Genomic DNA, 24,182 nt, shown 5'->3' with positions numbered 1-24,182 from the left:
TTTTAAAGAACCATCTTGAAAATACCAGCAACACAAATATGAAAACAGATTATGAAACAATCCTTGATTCTCATGGCTACTAGTACACCAACAGAAGTTTTTCATCATGAGTAGTATGCCATTGCCTGACTTCAAATGTTCCAGTTACCCAAAACTCTGGTAAGGCTTAGTTCCAAGGATGACTAGTCTATGGCTAGATTTTCCTGTGGACATAGGAATAGCACTTTCATACTGTATAACTTACTTTTCGGTTGCTATGAGAAAACACCATGACTACATCAACTGATCGAAGGAAGGGTTCATTTGAGCTTATGATTCCAGAGGATGAGTTTTTCATGGTAGGAAGGCATGGTAGCTAGAGCAGAAAGTTGATGGCTTACATCCTCAACCACATCCATAAAACAGAAAGAGTGAATGAAAGTGATGAGCTTTTTAATCTCCAAGCCAGCCTCCACTGATATACTTTCTCTATCAAGGCTAGACCACCTAACCCCACCTCCTCAGACAGCACTACCAACTGGAGACTAAGTGTTCAAGTACCCTAAATTATGGGTGCCAATTCTATTTCCACCACTACAATAAACCAAAGAAGTTTCAGTTCCTTCTGGACAACAATGGTAGCCACAAAACAGGCAGCAAATCCTTATAGTTAATTTCCAGGAATGGGCCATGTCAATTCCTTTAGTTCCATCACTTTAAGTGTTTGCTGTATTTGTGTGGAGTAAGGGAAACTGAAGACAGGAACTATAATTAGGACACTGATAATGTGGCAAAGGCACATCTGTTTTCTCTAATCCTGTCATGTGTTTAGCATAAGGCAGCACAAAACACCAAGAGAAGCCCCACAAGTCCACAGGGAAAGAGTAGACTAAATATTTAACATAACCCACCTGTACCGTTTGTGAAATTTACAAGGCTCAGGACAAGACTTCAAGTGGGGGCCTGCGTGACATCTACATAATGATTTGGAATGTTTCAGTCAACTAATTACTTGTTAAATAAAACAATGTGTATCTGTTCCTGGTTATTGGCTGTGGACTGATTGTTTCCAGGTTCTTGACCTTTTATCTGAAACTGCTCATGGAGATTTGCAAAAGAAGTAAGATAACTTTTGTGTGTGTGTGTGTGGCACGAAGCAATAGTGCATATTGTTAGAGGAATATGCTATTAAGACTGACAGCAGGGCACATGAGTGTGAGCACCCACATGCCCCAGGCTGTCTCTTTCTATGGATCTATGGGAAAGAGATTGGGTCCTAGGAAGTGTGGTTTGGGTGGTGCTCTATCTTCATTCGTACATTAGGCTATATATTCCTTTCTCCTCTGTGCATGACACTTCCCAAAATACATTTGATTTCAATCGTATTCACAGCCAAATGCATGTACCGATCAGATGATAAATAGTATTCTTTCCAAGAGGTTATTAGAGGACACCATTTTGCTTTACTGAACACTTACCAAAACCTAGTTCAAGCCAGACCTGCCCTTTGTATATCACAATATTTCAGCAAAACTTGAATAGAACTGTCTACATTTGATTGTTAGCTGGGGCAGAGAAACTTACCATATTGTTCAGATATAGGAGTACGTGTAACCCAATATGAGTTGGGGTGGAGGGAGTTCTGAAGTTGATAGGAGAAGGGTGGGTTTTAGTTGCGGCTTTTATTGCTGTGAAAAGACAGCATGGCCACGAAAACCTTTATAAAGAGGACATTTATTTGGGGTGGCTTACTTACTGTTTCAGAGGTTCAGTCATTTTCATCATGGAGGGGAGTGTGGCGGCATGCTGGTAGACATGGTGCTGGAGGGGTAGCTAAGAGTCCCTCATCTTGCAGGCAACAGGAAGTTGACTGTGATACTGGGTAGCATCCTGAGCATAGAAAACCACAAAGCCCACTCCCACAGTGACACACTTCCTTCAATAAGGCCATATCCACTCCAAGAAAGACACAGCTCCCAATAGTGTCACTCCCTATGAGATTCTGGGGGCGGCAATTACATTCAAACTACCACAGTATGTGTAGAGGAAGGAAGCCTGTCAGGTAAATTATTACAAGAGAGTATGCATAACCCAAACCCAAATGGGGACACCAAACTGAGCCTGCCTCAACTGGCCCTTGAGAACACCCAACTTACATGGCAGACTGCCATTCTTAACAGTGCATGACTCTACAGCCTATGCTATAACTTTGTTCCAGATAAAGTTATCTTGTTCTTTTAGCAAATGTGTGTGAGCTGTTTCTGTTTGTTTGGTTTGGTTTTGTTTTGTTTTTCTAGACAGGGTTGTTCTGGATCCACTCACTCTGTAGACTAGGCTGGCCTTGAACTCACAGAGATCTGCCTGCCTCTGTCTCCCAAATGCTGCAATTAAAGGTTTGTGCCAACACTGTCCAGCTGCGAGCTCTTATTTTTAACTCTTTGGATAAGAGACCAAGAATCTTGACACTTAATACCTGAACTCCATACACTAGTAACACTTTTTATTCCATAATAAATCCACCATATCGAGGGCCAAGAGGTTAAGTTTGAATTTAGAATTCTTTGACTGCTATGCATTTTATACTATCAATGTGGGAAGATCAACTACCATCCTTGACCCCAGGGAAGCCTGTAATCATTTGTCTCTACCTGTTTTCCATCCCTCACATTGACAGGGCACATCTATATGCATGTAAATACCTTGGGCCATGGTTCTATGTGGATGTTCCCACAGTTAGTACTCAAACAAACAAAAGTAATTACAGCTAGGGAACTTGCCTAAGGGTGAGATGGTCTTTTGGGGTTCCTGATTCGTGAGGGAGTCTGTGAGACATTCTGCAGGACACAGCAGAAAGTGACTGAACTGTCTTTGGAATTTCCTGTTTCATGGAAATGTCTGCTGGATACTATGGGCTTGAAGGCCAAAGATGGATGCCCCAACGGTATAGAGGAACTTTGGGTGACTGTCCAGGCAGCGAGTTGTCTCTGTCATTTCTAGAGTTTGAAAGTTGCATATTTCTTGTTTACTTAGGTAGTAATATATCCTTCTGGAGTCTTTGATGGAGTTGAAGAATAAATAGATAGTTATAGCTTTCCTTAGTTATGATAAAAGATAAAATAGATCTAAATATTGTAACTGTAATTCTTGCTTGATAACTGTTTTGTTATATGTAATTTTGCTATGTTAAAGTTAAAGCCTTCTTTTTTGTTTAAACAGAAAAAGGAGAAATGATGTGGGAGAGTCTTCTGTTTGTATTGATTTCATTCGTTAATAAAGAAACTGCCTTGGCCTATTTAATAGGCCAGCCCTTAGGTGGGTGGAGTAGACAGAACAGGAAGAAGGAAGTGAGGTAGATGGCTGAGTCGCCATGCCTCTCCTTTCCGAGATGGACACAGGTTAAGATCTCTCCTGGTAAGCGACCACCTCGTGGTGCTACACGGATTACTAAATATGGGTTAATTAGCCAATAAGAGGCTGAAACTAATGGGCTAGGCAGTGTTTAATTTTTTATTTTTTTTATTTTTTTTATTTATTTTATTTTTTTTTTTTTTTTTTGGTTTTTCGAGACAGGGTTTCTCTGTGGCTTTGGAGCCTGTCCTGGAACTAGCTCTTGTAGACCAGGCTGTGTTTAAAAGAATACAGTTTCCGTGTAATTATTTCAGGTGTAAAGCTAGCCGGGTGGCGGGACGCAGCCCCGCTGCTCCTTCTACAGTGAGTTACACAGTTTATGCTTTTATCCATCTGTCTTTACTTGTAAGTGTTCATTGCAGAGTTTGGTTCAAGACCTCTTGTTTCTGCTACCCTATCGATGCTGGCCCTCACCAGAACTCCTCTTGGGTATCCTGTTGTTGCCCTGTGTCAAAGAGATCCTGCAACTTTGGGTCTGCAGGACTGGTCCCTTCATGTGCTCTAAAAGATCATAAATGGGGTGGACTAATTAATTCATATCCATGGTTTGGGGCCTGGATAGTTGCAGGGTTGAGAAGTCTGCCAGATCTCCCCTGTATTCACCACCATGGTGAGCTCTCCTGTATTTCCCTGGCTAATTCATCCCTTGCAGCAAACAGCAAGGGGCAGGGCCGATTCTCCTGCCTTAATGTCCTCAGCCTGGGTTCTCCCACACCTACACCTTCAGAGCCAGCTCTACTGGTTCTATTATGTTGCCCAGGTATGGCATAGGGGCCACTTTCCCTCCTCTGAGTCCTGCAGCTAATGAGATGCAGGGAGAGCTCTCAGGCTCTTATGCCTCAGGCACTGTGGGGAGCATCTCTTCCCTGCCCATGCTGCCACATGACAGATGAGTAATGGGGACAGCTCTCCCATGCTCACAACTTTAGGGCTACCTCACCCACATTTCTGTCAACAGAATTGGCTCTATTGTGCTGCCCAGGGCCTGCTCTCCTGAGTGCTGCAGCTTGTGGGTGACAGGAGGGGTACTCCTGTTCTTACGGTATCCTACCTGTCTCAGGCATCGATGGGTGGTGGGAGAGCATCTCTCCCCCAATCAGTATACATTTTTAATAGTCAGTACTAGTGACAGAAAGTGGCATATTTTGGATGCATTTCATTAATTTCATTTTAATATAATAATTGAATATGTACAATGGTGAAAACAGTATAGAGTACAACTAACATGTTTTTAAGGCCTTACACATTCAGAATTTCATAATGGTGGTGATGTCAGAATGGGTAGACTTTCAGATACACAAATATAAAAATATAATGTGCACATAAACATGCATGGGAGAGGGCTCATAATGCCCCACCTCTAGCTAAGAAGCTGTTGGCAATTGATGGATGTTGGGGTTGGGGGAGGAATTTTTCTTTGCAGGTGTTATAGCTTGCCTATGGCCCAAATAATTCCAAGGATTTTAAACACACAGAAGGGAATAAATGGACCTACAGGACAATCAGTTCTTATTTTTTGTTTATTAATTCCATAAAACAATGTGTGTCATTATAGAATATACAATACATATGCATAATTATACTTTGATCTTTGTAAATTGTATACTTTACTTCCTCTCCTTTTGCATCTTCATTTACCACCAAGCCCTACTTCTATTTTTATTTTCATGTACTGTTTCTTTATATTTTTGCCAGTATGCATACATAGAAATATATAAATACAACCCGATGAGTCCATTTAGTGTTGTCCATTTGTATATGTGTTTGGGCTTGACCCCTTGGGATTGGATAACCAATCATGGGAATTGTTCTTGGAAAATACTGGTTTTTCCCATCTTAGCAAGAATTAGATTTCTGTAGCTCTTTGTCTAGGGCTGGGACCTAGTGACATTTCCTGCAGTCATGTTTCCAAGGTAACCGGTATTTTCACTGTTCAGATCTTGTTTAAAATGAGATGTTGTTGAGATTTCATGGGTGCAGCTTCCCTGGCTGTAGGAAACTCTGAAGGACTAAAATCCTCAGTGAGTGTGTGGTGTTGACCTGGGACAGATCAAGGACCTCAGAGCTTCAGACCAATGGAGGGACGGCAAAGGCTATCCCCTTAGAGTAAAGCTCAGAGGGAAATGGTAAAGCCTTTCTTAGGGAACAAAGTGAGTGCAGAAAATGTCCACCATAGTTACTTCCCCGAGTATTAACAACCTGGATATTGCACCAATAGAGAGACTGCTTTGCTGTGGGATATTTGATCACACTGTGAAACTCGGAGGCTATGTTAATAAAATTAACCTTTGGTCAGGGGGTGGAGTCAGCAACCAATTGACAAGAATTAAGCATATAGAGTACAGAGGACCCAGGAAGACTGACAGAGAGATGCACAGGAAGTAGTAGAGAGGGATATGTGGAGAGAGAAACACTTACTGGGAATCCAGTAAAAAAGGGAGAGTCAGCTGGTCACTTCTCCACTTCTTTGATCTGTCGGGTTTTTTTTTTTAACCCCAATATCTGACTCTTAAGTCTTTATTGGTAATAGAAGAATTTAGATAAAACAACACTGAGATTAACTAAAACTCCTACTGAGATTATCTAAAACTGCCTCCTTGATCCAGCTTTATACCATAAACACTGACTCCTTGTTCAGCTGTATGCACTGTCCTGCCTCTCTATTCTACTATATATAAATAAACATCCTGAGGTTCCAGGGTGTTGTGGTTTCTCCAGCAGAGATCTCAGTCCACTCAATCCCTGCTGTTCTGTTGTGTGTATGTATGTCTTTTATTCAACCATCTTCCCCTTATTAGGTTAAAGTCCTTGGAGCCATGCTGGATGCAGCAACTGTTCTATATAGAAGGCACAACCTCAAAGTGAACGTCTTGGTTCTCTGGCTCTTATAATCTATATGAACCCTTTTCTGCAATGTTTCTTGATCATTAGGTGTAGAGGTTGTGTTTGCAGGTTAATCAGCTAAGGCTGGTCACTTAGTGGTTTTCTGCATTTTTATCAGTTGAGGATCCCTGTGGTGGGTTTTGTCTGCTGCAAAAGCAAGCATCTTTGATGAGTGGTGAGATCTATACTTATGTGTGGGTAGAAGGACAAGTATTTATAATGCAGCTAGAAATTATGCTGGCTTAGGAAAATTGGTGCAGGAGAATTGTCTGTATTCTGCCAATCATGTTTTAAATAAACGCTGATTGGCCAGGCAGGAAGTATAGGCAGGTGAACCAGACAGGAAATAGAGGCAGGGCGATGAGAACAGGAGTATTCTGGGAAGAAGGAAGCACTTTCCCAAACTCCTGCCCAGATCACCGAAGAAGCAGGATGTGACCTACCCCGTAAAAAAGGTACTGAGCCATGTGGCTAACATAGACCAGAATAATGGGCTAACATTAAGTTATAAGAGCTAATAAGAAGCCTGAGCTAATGGGCCAATCAGTTATATCTAATGCAGACTCTTTGTGTGATTTTCTCTGGGATTAAAATGGCTGGGGGACCAGGCAGGACAGAAACTCCAACAAGCAGGCCCACATGTTACAGAAAATGCCAGTTGGATGTGTTCTGGGGTCCATGGCCTCACCAGTCATGTACAGCTGGCTAGGTTTCCAGTACCTGGCACAAATCTCCTGCTATTAAGCAGCCCTAAAGTACAAGTTAAAGGATGTTGATTATCCCCCCCCCCCAGTATATAAGTACCACCACTACTGCACCTTTGGGGATTTCTTGCTTTGCTGATTATTGCGGTTCATAGGCTTCACTGCTGACCAAGAGTATGGATTGCTTTTCTCCCTAGGCATCTTGCATAGCACCTTCTTGTACTATAGGAGCCAATATGTAGGGAGAACACTTCCTAGTCAGTTGTAACTTGATACCTTCAAGCCCTGTTTCCAAAGTGTGTACTGTATTCGGCATCAGGAGCTTACCATTAAAATCTGAGAGCACCCAAGAGCTATGGCAATAGATTATCATACTCTGGGAGGGGGCTGTTCTGGGGGATATCTTGGATTGCCCTGACTAACAACTTGAAAAAAAAAATGAAAAGTCTTTTTGTGTATTATTGTTAGTTTATGGCTTTGCGGGTGGAGCATTGTGATCCCAAGTGGCATAAATTCATTTAAACAGTGTAAGTATATATGCACATACCTACAACACATGCACACATTATGTAGTCTTAGGTAAACATAAAATAATATGATTCTATATGGCTTTTTCAAGCATCTTTAGTGTTATATAGCTCTCCTCCAGTCCTCCCCTTCTGTGTAGTCTTTGAAGATCAAATTTACTAAGAAACACAAGATGGAGAGGTCCTGCAGTGAACAGGGTATGGGGTGATGTCCATGGATCCTGATAACACTGAAGCTTCTACAGATGCACAGGGTCTGAGTCCATGTTGGTGTCTTTCTTAGTTAGGATTTCTATTGCTATGAAGAGATACCATGACAATGGCAACTTTTATAGGAAACATTTAATTGAGGTGGTTCACTTACAGTTCAGAGGTTCAGTCCATTATCATCATGGTCAGACATGGTGGCATGCAGGCAGATTCTGTATTAAAGAAGTAGCTGAGAATCCTACATTTTGCAAGCAGCAGGAAATGGCCTGAGACACTGAGAGTAGCTTGAGCATAGAAGAGCTCAACACCCACTCCCAAAGTAACTCACTTCCTCCAACAAGGTCATATATTTTCCAACAAGGCCACAACTTCTAATAGTGCTACTCCCTTTGGGGGCCATTTTCTTTCAAACCACCATAGTAGCCAAGGGCCATGCTGCCCCCAGGGCCATCCTGATCTGGATGTCCTGTTGTAGGAGGAGGACACACTTGTTTGTCCTGGCTGCCCAGCTAGCTTAGCCCCGAAATAACCATACAGAAACTGTATTAATTAAAACACTGCTTGGCCCATTAGCTCTAACTTCTTTTTGGCTAACTCTTACATTTTAGTTTAACCCATTTCTATTAATCTGTGTATCGCCATGTGGCAGTGGCTTACAGGCTAAGTTTCAGCAGCATGTCTTACTCTGGCAGAGGATCCATGGCGTCTCTCTGAATCTGCTTCCTTTTTCCCAACATGCCATTTAGTTTTCCCTACCTACCTAAGTTCTTCCCCACCAACAGGCCAAGGCAGAGTTTTTATTTATTTATGATAATCATAGAACAGAGAACACATCACCCTGTGTGGTCACTGGGGCCTTGGTGACATCTGGGCCTAAGCTGCTGCCAAGGGTCATGTCTGGGTCTATGGTCCTGCTGCAGCTAAGGTCCATGATGATGTCTTTGGCTGGTGTTAACCCAGGGAATGATAAGGACTATGCATGTGGAAATCTGAGTGTTGCACTGAGCCAGCCATACCCTCACTTGCCATGTGTTAGCTAGACACTACGGCAGATCTGTCTCTGCCTCTTAGGGGAGAGCTGGTCTATGAATTGGGCAAAGATGGCTCTACCCCTCAGCATGGGTCTGCAACTCACTTGGGCAACACACTAGAGCTGACCCTGTTATCAGGACTCAGGTGAACTGGCCCTGGGGCATGAGAGCAGGAGAGCTGATCCTGCCCCCCCTTGTCTGCCATGTGGTGGCATGGGTGAGCAAAAGATGTCATCCTCCCTCTACCCCTTGCTACCCTCCATAGGTGAGAGAGCTGGCCCTGGGGTCACAAGAGTGAGGGAACTAGCTCTACCTCCCCAGCTGTAGCACATAGGAGACCTAGCCATATTCTCTCATCTGGACAGAACACTAGACTGATGGAGGAGTGTTTATGTGTTACTTTCATTATTAATAAAGAAAACTGCCTTGGCCCTTTAAGAGAAAATTAGGTAGGTGGAGTAGACAGAACAGAATTGTGGGAACAAGGAAGTAGAGTGGGGGAGACGCTTCAGGCATTCGCCATAGTGAGTCTCCATGCTGCTCCTCTCCGAGATGGACACAGGTTAAGATCTCTCCTGGTAAGGCACACCTCGTGGTGCTACCCAGATTACTAAATATGGGTTAAAGGAAGATGTGAGAATTAGCCTATAAGAGGCTACAGATAATGGGCCAGGCAGTGTTTTAAAAGAATACAGTTTCCGTGTAATTATTTCGGGTGTAAAGTTAGCCGGCAGCCGGGTGGCAGGACGCAGCCCCGCCGCTTCCACTACACTAGACCCTGACCCTGTTTTCAGGGGTGCAGGTGAGCCATCCCTGAGAGCATGAGAACAGGAAAACTGATACCCCTGTCCCCATGTCCCATACAACAATCAGGAGAAAGGACCTGGCACCTCACCTGGGCAAAACAGTAGAGCTGGCCCTGGTGGTATGAGTGTGGGTGAGCCAGATTTGAGGAACTGAGAGCAAGCAAACTGGACTTGACCCTTGCTGCAGGCTGCATTGGGTGAGCTAGCTGAGGCAGTGCTGCAGAGCTCACCTGAGTAGTGAAGATGAGGGAAAGCAGGCATACTAACCAATCCAGCTACCACCCAGGCCTAGAACAAGGGCAATGAGTTAGCCCACTCTATCATAAACCTCAACTATAAACTGTTGGAGCATGTGAAGGGGATGAACCTACAGATCCAAAACAGCAGGATCTCCATGACACAGAACAACAGCAGGATATCCAAGAGGAGCCCCAGTGAGAGCCCATTATCAGTGATGCAGCAGAAGCCAGCAGCCTCAAACCAGACCAATGACTCATAGCAGTTTAATGAATGGACTAAAGGGTAAACAATGTGAGTCAATGAACCACATTACAGCTTCCACAATGAGATTCTTCTCCGTCTTCTGTTTGTTTTTGGTTTGGTTTTTCTTTTTTGTTTTATTTTTGAGGGAAGGTTGTGTGGGTGGAGGGTAGATGTGAGGGCTCGAGGAGATAACTGGGATTGGGAAGCCTGATGTGAACTTCACAAAGAATCAATAAAAGTTTAAAAACAAAACAACAACAACAAAAAAACCACACTATGGAATTATCCTAGATTTTTCTGAGTCTTAAATCAAATGATTAGTGTTACCAGCTAAGAGAAAGGATATGGAGAAAGAAAGTATGCCATACATGTGCTTTCCTTAGGAGATGTAAAGAATCATCTAGTCAGCCCAGATATAGCACTAACTGACTCACAGAAAGATTCCATGCAAATACAGCTTGGTGAAGCAATGGGTTTGTTGAAGTTATATATAGGAGCATGGGTGATTCATGCCAAGCTATCTGAGCAATTTACCTGCAGCTATATGACTGAAGAATCCCATCCACCTCACGAATGACACATAAAATGTTATACCTCTGAAGAATGAAGACCCCCATGGGTCACATACTTGGAGCTATACAACCAGAGTCCCACAACTTACCAGCGTTTCACCTCCTGCATAATACTGGGGAAAGAGGAGCTTTGGGAAAATCTCTCAAGGATTTTGATCCCCATAATCCCTGTAAACATACTCCATCCCTCCACTAGGGGAAGAGTATAAGCCTGATCTCAGGATGTTTGGGAGGTAAATTATCATAGATTCTCTGATTCAAGATAGCAATGGTCATATCCATTCTGGTGGAAACAGACAAACAAGAGAAAATCGCATGAAAAGTGACCAGAAGTTAGAGAAACAAGGATTCTTTCCTAAAGCTACTGAGTGAGTGTTCCTGAATTAGCAACTTGATTTCAGATTTGTGGCCTTCAGAACAGTCTGAGTATAAATGTCTCCTGTTTTAAGCTATTTGATTTTGTAGTAATACTTCATCACAGATTTCTAGAACCAAGAGTACCTTCTCCAAGTGAATTACCCATCATCTCTCTTCTCAGATAGCCATTCTTCTAAATAAAGTGCTTATTATTGACCTACACTCCTCTGTGCAGTCTACACATACAGGCATTAGTCATATGTATCCCTTCTCTTATACTTGTATGACTTTGCCATTAGTATATGGTTCCTTTATACATTAGAAAATGTATATATGACATCATAAAATTGGTATATTCCTAGGATTAGCTTTCTTCTCCCTTACCTGATTCCCCTCCTTCCACAACATAATGTTAAGCTTCTACATCTTTATGTTCTGACACTGAGGAATTCAAGTCTCTTCTTCAGTCTTTATTTCCCTGTTCAATTTACTGAAAAGAGTCTCTAGTGAATTAACTAACACTCATAAAGCAGCAACCTAACCTTCCATTGCTCTAATCTAGTGTTTGTAAAGCATTAATAGGCTTTAGAATTACCTAAAAGACTTACAAAAACTCAGGTTTTTGGTTTAACTTGAACATTTCTGAGTCAGCTTGTCTGTACAAAAAGAAGTACCTAGATGCTGCTGCTGCTGCTGCTGCTTCTTCTTCTTCTTCTTCTTCTTCTTCTTCTTCTTCTTCTTCTTCTTCTTCTTCTTCTTCTTCTTCTCCTTCTCCTTCTCCTTCTCCTTCTCCTTCTCCTTCTCCCTCTCCCTCTCCCTCCCCCCCCCCCCCCCCCCCCCCCTCCTCCTCCTCCCCCCCCTCCTCCTCCTCCCCCTCCTCCCCCTCCTTTTCTCCTTCTGCTGCTGCTGTTGCTGTTGCCACCGCCACCACTGCGCAATGAAACTATCTGGCTTCCAGGCAAGTCAGTACATTCATTAGTTTCCATGAATAGAAACTAGACCTCTGCCTCTCTCTTGAAATAAATCGTTTAACACTAATGTTGTAGTAGCTGGGGTCTACTAGTGAAAGAATTTAAAACATAGTCACAAGTGATCCCCTTTAATATCTGCTATACCAAGACAAAAACAATGTTAATTAATTGACTCAGTGTTATGCAAAGAATCTTTTGCTTATGCTTGTTAAATCTTTTATTTTGTATTGAACACTGTGGGTTATAGGAAACCAATACAGTAAGACAATCAGATGACGATAAGGTTAACTTAAAAGGGTGATGAACTTTGAACCACAATCTGTGTTGATAAAATCTTCACGTGTTTCTGTCTTTCTGTATTTCCTCTCTATGCCTTCAAGCTGTAGGAGGTAATAAGGGATAGTTAGTAGTAGGAGAGCCATAACATGTACCAGCTACTTTGCAAAACAAAAAAAGCAGTCAACCTAAGTCGCGTGCGCTGTTTTAACATGATCTTTACACAGTATCTCTCCATCATAGCCTGGATCTTTGGGGATGAAAGTGTCCATACAGAATATGAAATCAATCCCCCTCCTACCGTAGCAACTTCATTTTTCTCACTTTTTGAGCATTGAAAAACATCTGTTTTGTTGTTTGTTTTGGAGAAACCATTCTGGAATTTTAGTATAGTCTTCTCTTGGAACCAAAAAGCAAACCCTGCTAGCTGGGCATAATGGGTCACATATGTAATCCTCAAGATGTGAATACAAGAAGGTTCTGAGTTTGAGACAAGCCTGGTGTATACAACAAGTTCTAGGAGAGTGTAGTCCATGTTATGACACTATAGGAAACACTGTATTCTCTATTCACAAATAATACTCTCTTAACCCACAGGATCTATTATGGTAAAAAGGAAAAATGGAATGATACAATTAGAAATAAACTAACAATAAATTTACTGGGAAAATAATCTTCCAATGACTAATTTTTAATGACTGTTAAATTAAATAGTAATAATTTTGACTAAATGAATACTAAGATACCAATCACAGTGATTCTAGTTATTAAACATTTTTTCCTGTTAAAATAGATTATTTCTGTTAGTACATGATGAAATCTCAAATACTATATATAAATACAACTTTAGCCATTTGTTTTGGGTTCTCAAAATGTCATGGGCTCAACTACCCAATGTAGCAAATCTTCTGTTGATCCTTATAGCTATAGCTGAATGAATAGAAGTGAAGACCATTTGGGATAGGCAGATGGCTTGGCAGTATCCCAGAGAAGCTAGACAATAAAGAGGACCCTAAGAGAGACATACATGGATGTAATCTACATAGAAAGTGGAAAAAGACAAGATCTCCACAGTAAATTTGGAGCATGGGGATCATGGAAGAGAATAGAAGGGGAAGGAGGAGGAAGGTAGGGGAGCAGAGAAAAATACATAGCTCAATAAAAACAAAACAAAAGAACAGATACATCCTAATAAAACATTTGAAAAGAAAAGAATGCTTTCTCTATGTGCGTGAAGTTCTGGGTTCTTATCCTAGTACCCATATAACAAGTTAGGCATGGCCTTGTGCACACCTCTAACTCCTGCACTGAAAAAGGGAGAGACTAGATCACTAGGGCTTTCTGCTTTGTCAACCTAGCCAGAAAACCTTGAACTCTGCGGTCATAGATGCTGCCTCCAAGGACAAAGGTGACAAATGATGAGAAGAACAAACCCAGTGCCCTCTTCTAATTCCTGACTGCATACGTATGTACATCCCATATATGAATATACCACACTTAGCCATACACCACACTCACACACATACATACACATATAAACACTCAGCCACACACACAAATTATTTTTTAAAAAGATAATTAGGAAAGTTTAAGAACATGTTGTTGTTTGTGCTATCTAGTGTTTATTACCAACCTTAAACTGAATTTAACTATTTTTTAAACAGTTTTCATTATTTGGTTTACCAAAGAAAACTTTAAATATAGCACAAGCACACACACAATATGCACATACAAACATAGACAGGAATAATTGAATGCTATTCACTACATATAGATACCTGGATTCTAGTCTTTGTTTTCAGTTGAGTTTGTATTGTCATCTTCCTCCTCCTGGCTTTCATTTTCAGCCGCAACTTTCCCTGCAACTGCAGCTTCTTTGGTCTCATCATGGGAGCGTTCATACATATGGTCACTTCCTTCAATAAGCAAAGAACAGACATTGAGACTAGAACTTCCAAAAAATTCTGGTTTATGATCAGCAGTAATATGCATTGTATTCTCAGTATAAAAGTTAAGTAGAAACAAACAAAATACCAATAAATACTTCGGGGTACCTTCCTTAGCGGTGAGACTACATTTGCGTAATCCTCAGACTGTAGTCGAGGGCTTGATTGTAAATAGTTGATAGTTTTCAGGAATAGTTCCCTCTTTGCAGTACAGCTCACATCCTGTGTGGCTGATTATTTCTGACTCTTGGGACAAGAACCACTTGGGTCTGGTATTATTTGCAGCCCTCCCCCACAAAGAAAAATATTCATTTGCATTTACAAACTAAGAAAGCATATTGTTTCTCCAGTTTCAGTGTTTTCCCAGGTTCACACGGCTGTCTAACTACCACAAAGCCTGCATGGGCCCTTGAGCAGGATGCGATTGGTACAACAGATTAAAGTGCCAAAATTCCAATACAGATAACTCACCAGTGCCTGTGATGATTTCAGTATGCTCATGATTAGCTTCATCATCATCTTCATTATTCTCTTCCACATTGTGAACCCAGCCATTGTCTTCTTCCATGACCTCGGCCTGATTCTCCTCCTCCTCCTCCTCATCAAAATCCATGTGCTGTACATGAAACCAAATGATCTCATCCCCATCCTCCACTACTAGTTGTCCTTCCATTTCTGCTTCCAAAGCCATAGGGATCAAGTTTTCTGGAATTAAGTTCACATATTCTTCAGGCACGAAACCATCTTCATCGACAAACAGAAATGGGCCCAATTGTCTACCAACTTCAGCCTGATCTGTTGGAGATGGGCTTCGTTCTTGGTTATAAAGCATGGTATAGCACACACCTGTCAAGAAATATGGTTGGTATAGCTATTTTCTGGGGAGGAACACAATTGGGCAAAAAAAAAAAAAACCTTCTGGGGGTTGGTAAGGACAACTGCTACTTTACTCTCAGACCTCAGATGAGCAGGAAGGATTCACATTGGCAGTTGGCATGGGCAGACCTAGGGGAGTCATAAAATACCAGTCTATTTTTTTAATATACTGTAAGCTCATTTGCTGAGAGTTGATGATTGACATAGTTTGTGTCCAATGAATAACCTAGGTTCTTTGCAAGTGGTCTATCTTAGCTACGTGTCTCTTGAGTCTTTAGGTTTCTGGGCTACCTTTAGATTCTATCTATCTGACAAATTCCACCACTGCCAGAAAAAGTAAAGTGTTATAATATATATATAATATATATATATATTATATATATATATATATATAATATATATATAATATATATATTATAATATATTGGTATGTTGCGGGATGATACACTATGATGTTTACCCTCCTGACTTCAACCTATGGAGGACTCATGTTAATAGGGACAGAAGCATTAAAATAGTATAGAAACCAGGTCTTAGCAGTTTTATAAACCTCTCAGAGCAAAAGGAGATGAATATTGTTTGGATATTTTAGTTTTAGTAAGTGTATTTATTTTAAAAGCATATAAAGTTGAAATTTAGAATAGGTTGAAGAAAAGTTTTTTTATAGCAAAGCTTGTTGTTGTATAGCATGCAAGTCTTTAAATTCCAGCACTTGGGAGGCAGAGGTAGATGGATTTTTATTGAGTTTGAGGCTAGCCTGGCCTACATAGCACACTGTAGGCTAACCAGAGTTATAAAAACAAAAGAAAGAAAAAAGAAAAAGAAACCAATCCATCATCACCACTAAAAATAAAAATTTAATGAAATAAACAAACAAAACTAGAAGGATTTAATGAGTACTTCTCAGCTTACACAAAACCTCCAAAGGGTGCATAGGAAGAACTTTGAAAAACAACTATACTATCCACCTCAGATTATGCCTCTTCTGTCTCATTGGGAGAATGTGGCCTTTACTCTGCATTGCAGAAATGCTTGACTTCTAGTAGACAGGAAACTATCATTCAGACTCTATCAACATTTGATCACTATAAAACTCCAGACTGCCCAACTCCAGGTGTCTGGAAAATACTGCATGTTGCCCCTATAAAAATCTAGTACTTCCCTAAGATCTTGGGAAAAGAGGAGTTGAGACTAAATTTCTCCTCCTTTCAGGTATCTATCATCTTCATTAAAGCTATTCTCTTTTCTTAACACTTGTCCCTTGGTCACTGATCTTGGTGACATGCTTCTGAGTAGAATTATGACAACAGATAGTTTCTCAGGAAACAAAATAAGACTCTGACTTGCCAATTAGCCCCTCCTAAGCCATGACCTTGATTTAAAATATTTCTTAAAATTATACAGACAGATGTTACATCAAAGTTTTTAAAAAATAAAAATGACTTGTGCATCAGATTATTTTTAGAAAAAAATTCTACATTTACAAACAGCTTTAGAAATATCAGATTTAAGAAAAATAATACCAATAAATCTCTTTCATAACTCTAAACAAATTGCAATGCTTTTAAATTTTGCCTCTGGTCCTCACCTTAACATGGGAGTACAGTGGCCTTCACTCCTTCGGTTTCAATTTGGAAGGCAATGTAGATAACTTCTAAATCAACAACAAAACTGGATAACAATCAGATCACTCTGAGACGGAAAGTTGGTTTTACCCTGAGCTCTCCCATGTGACTTTTGGTGTATTGTTTGTCATTCTCAAACAGTAGTTTTACAATTTACCAAATTAATGAACTGATCCCCTTGTTGCTACATAAGTCTTCTTTGAGAATCATTTAAGGTAGCAAGCATAAAAGCACATTTTGTATTGTAGTATACTATATGTATATAAATCAACAGGTTAAGTATCCCTTATCTTAGATGCTCAAAATGTATTTTGTTTATAGTTCTGTTAGATTTTGATAAATTTGTGTTTATATAGTGAAATATCTTAACAGTGGAACTCAGGTCTAAATATATTTATTTTCTGTTCATAATCTTCTGCATATTTTTGAATTCCTAAAATTTGACATTTACCTTTCATATTAGCACAATTGTGAAATTTCTGCTTGTAAATATTATATTGGATTTCTTTTGGATTTTGAAAAATGTCAGATTTAGGATTTGGGGTGTATTAAACCTCTAATGCTTTTGTCTCAATCTTGTATTTGTGTGAGGCCACTGATTGTTATTTTCTTCAGCCCCCAGAGTAAAATCTCTAATTTGGTTTTGGAGGAATCCATTTTCCCATATACAATATTTGTTAGCAAAAGTACTGCTTTTTTTCCTATGAAGCTTCTGGGGGAGTCTCTGAAACTTGTTCCCTGGAAGAAGGGATTTTCAGTAGACAATTGACTGCACACCACGGCAGAGTAGCGCTGCAATGACTTGGGTACTTTGGATTTTTTTTGCAGGACATGGGGTCAGGAAGAGAGACATGTAAGGGAAAATGGGATTGAAAGCAGGAGGGAAACTCTGTCTCACATAGATTTTGTACCTCCCTAGGCATACAGATTCAATGCCACAGTAAATGGGACCTTCAGGAAGAGAAGTGTTAGTCATGTCTTATGACATGACTTATGACTTATGACTTCTTACACCTGGAACAGAAATAAAGTATCAGAAGGCATAGGACCCTTGTAGCTGGAGGTATGAAGGGGCTACTATCACTGAAAACAGATAGAAAAGAGGATCCTGAACCTACATCATCCTTCAAAGAATAAAGTAGTGTTTCCATTTAGTTTCTGCTTTTTGAAGCTTAGATATTTGCAAGCAATCCTAACAAAAAACACCCAAAGAAGCTATCTGGGATATGTTTTTGGTCTTAGAAAATTTACATTTGTCTTGATTAGAGTTTCTATTTATATCATGAAACACCATGACCAAAAGCAACTTTGGGCGAAAACAATTTTCTACATCTAACAGCTTATGGTCCATTACCGAGGGAAGTCATGGAAGAAACTCAAGCTGGGAACCTGGAGGCAGGAACTGAAGCCTGAAGTAGGGCTCCTTACAGCACCCTCCCCAGGTCTTGCTCAGACTGCTTTCTTATGCATGTTTTCTTATGCAAAGCAGGAACACTAGCTTAGGAGTGCTATTGCCCACCCTGATCTTGGTCCTCCTGAATGAGTCATTCATCAAGAAAATGCCCTACAGAGGCCAATGTGATAGAGGTGTTTTATCAACCAAGAGTCACTGGTGTTTAGAGAAAAGAGAGACTACCACCTCTTGTTCCTTACTGAAGACATCTCCAAATACTTCCTTTAGTTTTATAAATCAAGGTGGGTGACTTTTATGTTTGTCTGGATCAGAAAGCATTTCATCTAAGCTCCCCTAATTGTTATCTTACTTCGTGTTTTGTAGATCCTCTCCATTCCAGAATGTCGGTGTTCCTCTATTTGTTTCTCTTGGTATTTGGGCTTCAGGCTACAATCCGTTGTGCACAATATAACATTTCTGAAGGCAAAATTACAACTTGCCATTTGCCCCAACAAAATGCCACTCTCTATAAGATGTCATCTATCAATGCTGACTTTGCATTCAGTCTATATTGTGGGTTCCCTGTGGAGAACCCGGATTGGAACATCTTCTTTTCCCCTGGGAGCATATCTGCTGCTTTAGCCATGCTTTCTTTTGGATCTGGCTCTAACACTCAAACTCAGATTTTGGAGGTCTTGGGGTTTAACCTCACAGATACTCCAATAACAGAATTACATCAGGGCTTCCAACATTTGATCTGTTCATTGAATTTCCCAAAGAATGAACTGGAATTGCAGATGGGAAATGCAGTTTTCAATAGGCAGCAGCTGAAACCACTGGCAAGGGTTTTGGATGATGTCAAGACCCTTTATGAAACTGAAGTCTTTCCTACCGACTTCTCCAATGTTTCTGCAGCCCAGCAGGAGATCAACAGTTATGTGGAGAAGCAAAACAAAGGGAAAATTATAGACCTAATTCAAGACTGAACATTACCATGATTCTGGTGAACTACATTCATTTCAAAAATAAGGCATTAAGACATTAATTTTCAGTCTAGTATTAAGATAGAGAAGTGGGGGGGGGGCATTATGGCCTCTTGTCACTGGCATCAGTAGGTATTCCTCATACCAGAGTGATTCTTCACTACATATGTTATTTATGCATTATGTTGGATCATTCCAGGATGACACACAGCTCTGCATATGAGCCCAGAAAATTTTCAGGCAGATAACACTTTTAAAAATGTGGTTGACAATGTTATGACTGTTCTGATTAGGCTAAATAATTATAGTTTCTAAAACATTTAACGAGGTGGGAGGAGCCCATATTCGGCAAGTCAACTTGTATTTAAGCATAATGTAGTGCCAACTTCCTGTGTAGATTTGGATACACTGCATAAATCCCTTTTACTATATGTTAAGTACTTACTATGTGCAATTATGCTATACATATCCAAATACCATGGGTAAGTTTCACTTCTACCCTTTCCAGCAAGGCTATCTAACCCTGAAGTTAGAGCTTAGAGTAAGTATCATGATCATGTGCCATCCTTTCTGAAAGGGCTGTACCCACATAATTCCTCTTGATTTTAGAGAACCTGTCTTTCATGTTTAGATGAGTGGTTTTTTTTTTTTGCATAAGCCACACACCTATATATGCTTAAAGTGGCACAACATTTTGTTATCTCATTTCACCCATTTTTCTGGACACCCCTATACCTTTTCATGAAAGGAGATACTGTTTCTGATGGGTGTAGAAAGTAAAGCGTTTCTACAAATAGACTACAAAGTTCAGCAGCATTGGAAAGGAACTCTGGTTTTGCCATGTCGTAGCTGGATTATTATGTCAGCTGACTTTGTTTCTCTGATGCTTACTGAGGCACTTTTAGTCACTTGGAAAACTGGGTGACAGTAGACAGTCTTAATTATTAAATGAATGACTAACAGGTTCAAAGAGACATCTCTCCTCTTTGTTTTAAGCCCAGTGGGAAAATCCTTTCCATGTATCTAAAACAGAAGAGAGTACCAGCTTCTCAGTAGACAAGACCACCACAGTACAAGTGCCAATGATGCACCACCAAGAACAGTGCTATCACTTTCTGGATGTAAAGCTGAATTGCACAGTACTTCAAATGGACTACAGTGAGAATGCCCTGGAACTTTCTGTCCTTCCAAAGGAAGGACACGTAGAGTGGGTGGAGGCAGCCATGTCATCTAAGACATTGAAGAAGTGGAGCCACTTACTGCAGAAAGGGTAAACAATTTAGAGGGTGTGATGACATATGGGTGGGCCTAACAGTGGAGATGAAGCTGAGTTCAGAAGAAACCTAGAGGCAGGAAAATGACCCAGATGCCCTTGTCAATGGTATGACGATATTTAGAGTAAGTCAGTCCAGTACAGTGTGCATGAGACTTTTCTGGATACTTTCCACGGCGTTTTATCGAAGCATATTGAGAAAATGCCAAAGGAGAAATTTGTCAAATGATAAATTCCCATAATGCTCCCCAACGTGAGCATGCTATGATGCTACCTTTTCAGGGACCACATAAAGCTTTGGGATGGATAAGATTTGATATTAAATGGAGTTAGCAGTCATTCTTAGTTAGAACTGCAAGACGGAAAATCATGAAAGTGCCTGTGCACTAAACTCTGGTCTTCATTCCATTAGCCCCTGTCCTTGCTCAGTACCACAGAGACACATCTTTCTGTAATAAAGGCCCAGGAGACCATGGATCACACCCCAGCATTGTCCGAGTCAGAGACAATTTCTACGACAATATATTCTGTGGTTCTGGTGCCATTTTAATGGTTCTCAATGTTCAGGGGAGTAGTAGAGTTGATCGAGAGAAAGAAAAAGAGATGCATCCTAGTGTGTTTTGTGATTAGTGTGGTGACTGTCATGTCTCCCTTTCCTTATTCCACACAGATGTTTGTTCCAAAGTTTTCCATTTCTGTTACATATAACCTTGGAAGTACATTTCAGAAGATGGGCATGAGGGATGCCTTTGCTGAAAGTGCCGACTTTCCTGAAATTACGAAAGACAAAGGTCTAAAGCTTTCCTGTGTAAGCTGATGGATTGTTGTTTTTTTTAAGAGACAATTAATTCATCTACCTTGTTTAATCAGTGAGAAATCTCACGTCTATGGTGACAGCGTGAATCTGTTAGGCCAGTATCATATGAGAGTATTCTTGTTACTCAAAATAAATCAGTTTAGAAGTTACTTCTGGGACTCTGCACACTGTTTGCCCTCCCAGAAGTCGCAGGTTAAATTTCCACTGCAACATAATATGGAAGCTCAAAACTGTCTAAAATTTCAGTCCCATGAAATTTGACACGCTCTTTTTGTCTCTGCAGGAACAAGGCATGCATGTGATGCAAAAAAAATACATGCAGGCCAGATACCCAAATACATAAATAAATGTAATTTCTATCCCTAACCCTCATGTACTAAGGTGACTCTAAGACAATGGAAAGCCTTAATCAGAAGCAACTCATGAGATGCAGTGCTAGAGGATGTTTGGAAGACACCAAAAAGGTACCTTCTAGATATGAAAGGTGATGGAGAATGAGATGCTACCCAAACAAATAGTCCTAAAATCACAGAAAATCATTAAGGAAACTTCTCGAAGTAATATTCATATTTAAGTACCATCTACAAATATATAGTATTTCTTTTTGTACTTCTAACACACCCAAAGGCTGATGCCACTTTTCAGGGGACCTTCAGTGTGTGTTTCTCTCCCACAGACTTTTCACAAGGCTGTGCTGCACACTGGACAACAAAGAACCAAAGAAGTAGCTGTTCCAGAAGCTGTGTCTCTGGAACAGCCAGAAGTAGCTTCTCTTCATCCCATTATCCAATTTGACAGAACATTCTTATTGGTGGTTTTTGAGAAAAGGACCAGAAGCACTCTCTTTTTAGGGAAAGGCATTAACCCAGCTAAAGAGTAACTGAAGGAAAGGCTATTGAGTGTGTATTTATATAATGGAAAACAAACATTTAACATAGCTTGATATACTTGCTATGGGCTTGGACTTTATGTCTTTTGTGCAAGGGATAAAAGGTATCATTCCACCTCCTTTTCCACAATGTTCCCTGACTCAGGTATAGGGGTTGTGTTACAAATGTATCTGTTTAGGTTGGGTACCCCACATTCACTTATTCTCTGCATATTGATCACATGTGGATTTCTGTGATCGTCTCTATATTTGCTAACAGTAGGTTCTGTGATGAGGAGACAGAGCTACACTTACTTTTGTGTATAAGGACATGCATTATAATAGAGTTAGAAGTTATAGTGGTTTGAGGGAAGCAGTAGCAGTAGGTTCCTCGGATCTATGACCTCTCTAGCAAGGTCTGCAGCTACATAGTGTCTTATAGATATGATAGCGATGCTACACCCATGAAACCTCAACAGTATGGTGGCCTAACATATCTGCTTAATGACAGCAATGATCAGGTATGCCAACATGGATGGGGGAACTTTCACAAGGCCCCACTCCTAGACGAAGGACTATAGCCAATGGCTATTGGGAAAAGGACTATTAGTTTCCTCCAAGGGTAAGCCTCTTGATATGTTATCTAATACCAAGCAGTTAGCCTTAAAAATGTCTATATTAGCAATGCTAAATGGAGATTCAGTAGTTGTGTGTGTGTGTGTGTTTGTGTGTGTGGTATTAGTTACCTTTCTCTTGATATGATAAAATGCCATGGCCAAAAAACAACTTTTAAAAGAATTTATTTTGGCTTATGGTTCCACAAAAGATCTCACAATGGCAAGGAAGATAGAGCAGCAGGTAAGCAGAGTGGGAAAGCTACTGATCACATTTCATCAAGTGGGAAGCTGAGAGAGCAAACTGGAAGTTGGAAGAGGCTATACACTTTCAAACCCAGTAATGAAGAGTCTGACTCCAGTTGTTGATAACTGCTATCATTTAAGCCTAATCTCTACCTCATTCCTTGTACTTCACATTTGAGATAGCTGATAAGAAATACATTGACTTCTCTATTATAAAATTGTGAGAGGTTCAAAACACATAAGACCTTTTCTACATAGATAAATAAGATAGGGTAAAAAGGCCAGCCAAAGAAACATACCCTAATCCTGCAACCAGAGCCAAAGAAACACACCCCAACTCCAAGACCAGAGCCAAAGAAACATATCCTGGTCCTGAGACCACAGACAAAGAAACATATCCTGGTCCTGAGACCACAGACAAAGAAACATATCCTGGTCCTGAGACCAGAACCAAGGAAACACATCCTGACCCTAAGTCCAGAGCCAATTCACTGGCTCTGATACCAGAGCCAAAGGTTAAAAAGAGTCAGTGAAAGAAACATACTCTGACCCTGAAACCAGAGCCAAAGTTTTAAAAGGGCCAGTAAAAGTAACACACTTTGATCATGAAACCAGAGCCAAACAAACACACATTCCGTCCCTGACCAACCCAGCACAAATCAACCAATCCCTGAGCAGGAAAACCAACCAGCCACTGAGCATGAAACCAAACAATCCCCGAGGAGAAGAATGAACCAATCACTGAGAATGAAACCAACCAATTCCTGAGCATGAAATTCAGTCAGGGATTGAAATCCAATTGTCACCCCGAAAAATCTTAACCCTGGAAAAACTGTGACCCCTAAGAAGCCCTATATAAGCCCTGTACCTGTTCAGTTGGGAGCTGCCTTTTCCCACTCTGGCAGAGGTAGCCTCTTTCCTGGATTCTTCCCTCCCAATAAATCTTTGGAATGAGATTTGGGTGAAGACTTCTTTCGCTGGAACGAAGCACAGCAGAGAAGGGAGCAGAGAAGAGTGGAGGCAGACTGTAACACTTTGCCTGGGGAAATCTGCCCCTAGCAGAGAGGCGTTGTTAAGCTCCTGGGTAAACTGAGGAGGAGCAGAGTAGAGCCGAACTGTAACTTTCCCTGTGGAAACTGCCTCTGGTGGAGCAGAGTGGTTAAGCTCCTCCTGATCTGAGGAGGAGCATCATGGTGGAGCGGAACTGTGTAATTTTCCTTAAGGAATCCTGCCCCTAGTGGAGCAGAGTTGTTAAGTTCCCAGGGATCTGAGCAGAACAATAACAAGTTCTCAGGGGGAACCCCTCCCCTGCCAGAGCAGAGCTGTTACATTGG

General features: G+C 40.8%; 2 protein-coding genes across 3 annotated transcripts; one reads left to right on the top strand and one right to left on the bottom strand.

Moving 5' to 3' along the window:
* Positions 1 to 12,176: 12,176 nt before the first annotated feature.
* Positions 12,177 to 23,836, bottom strand: LOC119805468 (probable ATP-dependent RNA helicase ddx52). Of its 2 annotated transcripts, none has more exons than XM_038317433.1 (4): positions 23,717 to 23,836; positions 14,625 to 14,999; positions 13,986 to 14,123; positions 12,177 to 12,311 (listed from the first exon to the last, which is right to left on the bottom strand). In XM_038317433.1, the coding sequence occupies exons 2-3, from the start codon at positions 14,983 to 14,985 to the stop codon at positions 13,993 to 13,995; spliced, it is 492 nt and encodes a 163-aa protein (XP_038173361.1). In that variant the 5' UTR covers positions 14,986 to 14,999; positions 23,717 to 23,836; the 3' UTR covers positions 12,177 to 12,311; positions 13,986 to 13,992. The 2 variants fall into 2 exon arrangements, with proteins under 2 accessions (XP_038173361.1, XP_038173362.1); XM_038317434.1 differs by lacking the exon at positions 23,717 to 23,836 and adding an exon at positions 16,618 to 16,657.
* On the top strand, positions 18,443 to 22,000 carry Serpina7 (serpin family A member 7). The gene is given in 5 exon segments (XM_038315801.1): positions 18,443 to 19,028; positions 19,031 to 19,077; positions 20,032 to 20,300; positions 20,871 to 21,111; positions 21,797 to 22,000. Coding segments are annotated over 5 exon segments (1,341 nt in total). The 5' UTR covers positions 18,443 to 18,448.
* Positions 23,837 to 24,182: the final 346 nt, after the last annotated feature.

This window comes from Arvicola amphibius, chromosome X, assembly GCF_903992535.2.
Source record: "Arvicola amphibius chromosome X, mArvAmp1.2, whole genome shotgun sequence".
NCBI classification, from domain to species: Eukaryota; Metazoa; Chordata; class Mammalia; order Rodentia; family Cricetidae; genus Arvicola; species Arvicola amphibius.
Note: the sequence above shows the minus strand (reverse complement) of the source record. Positions and strands in the feature narration are given on the sequence as shown.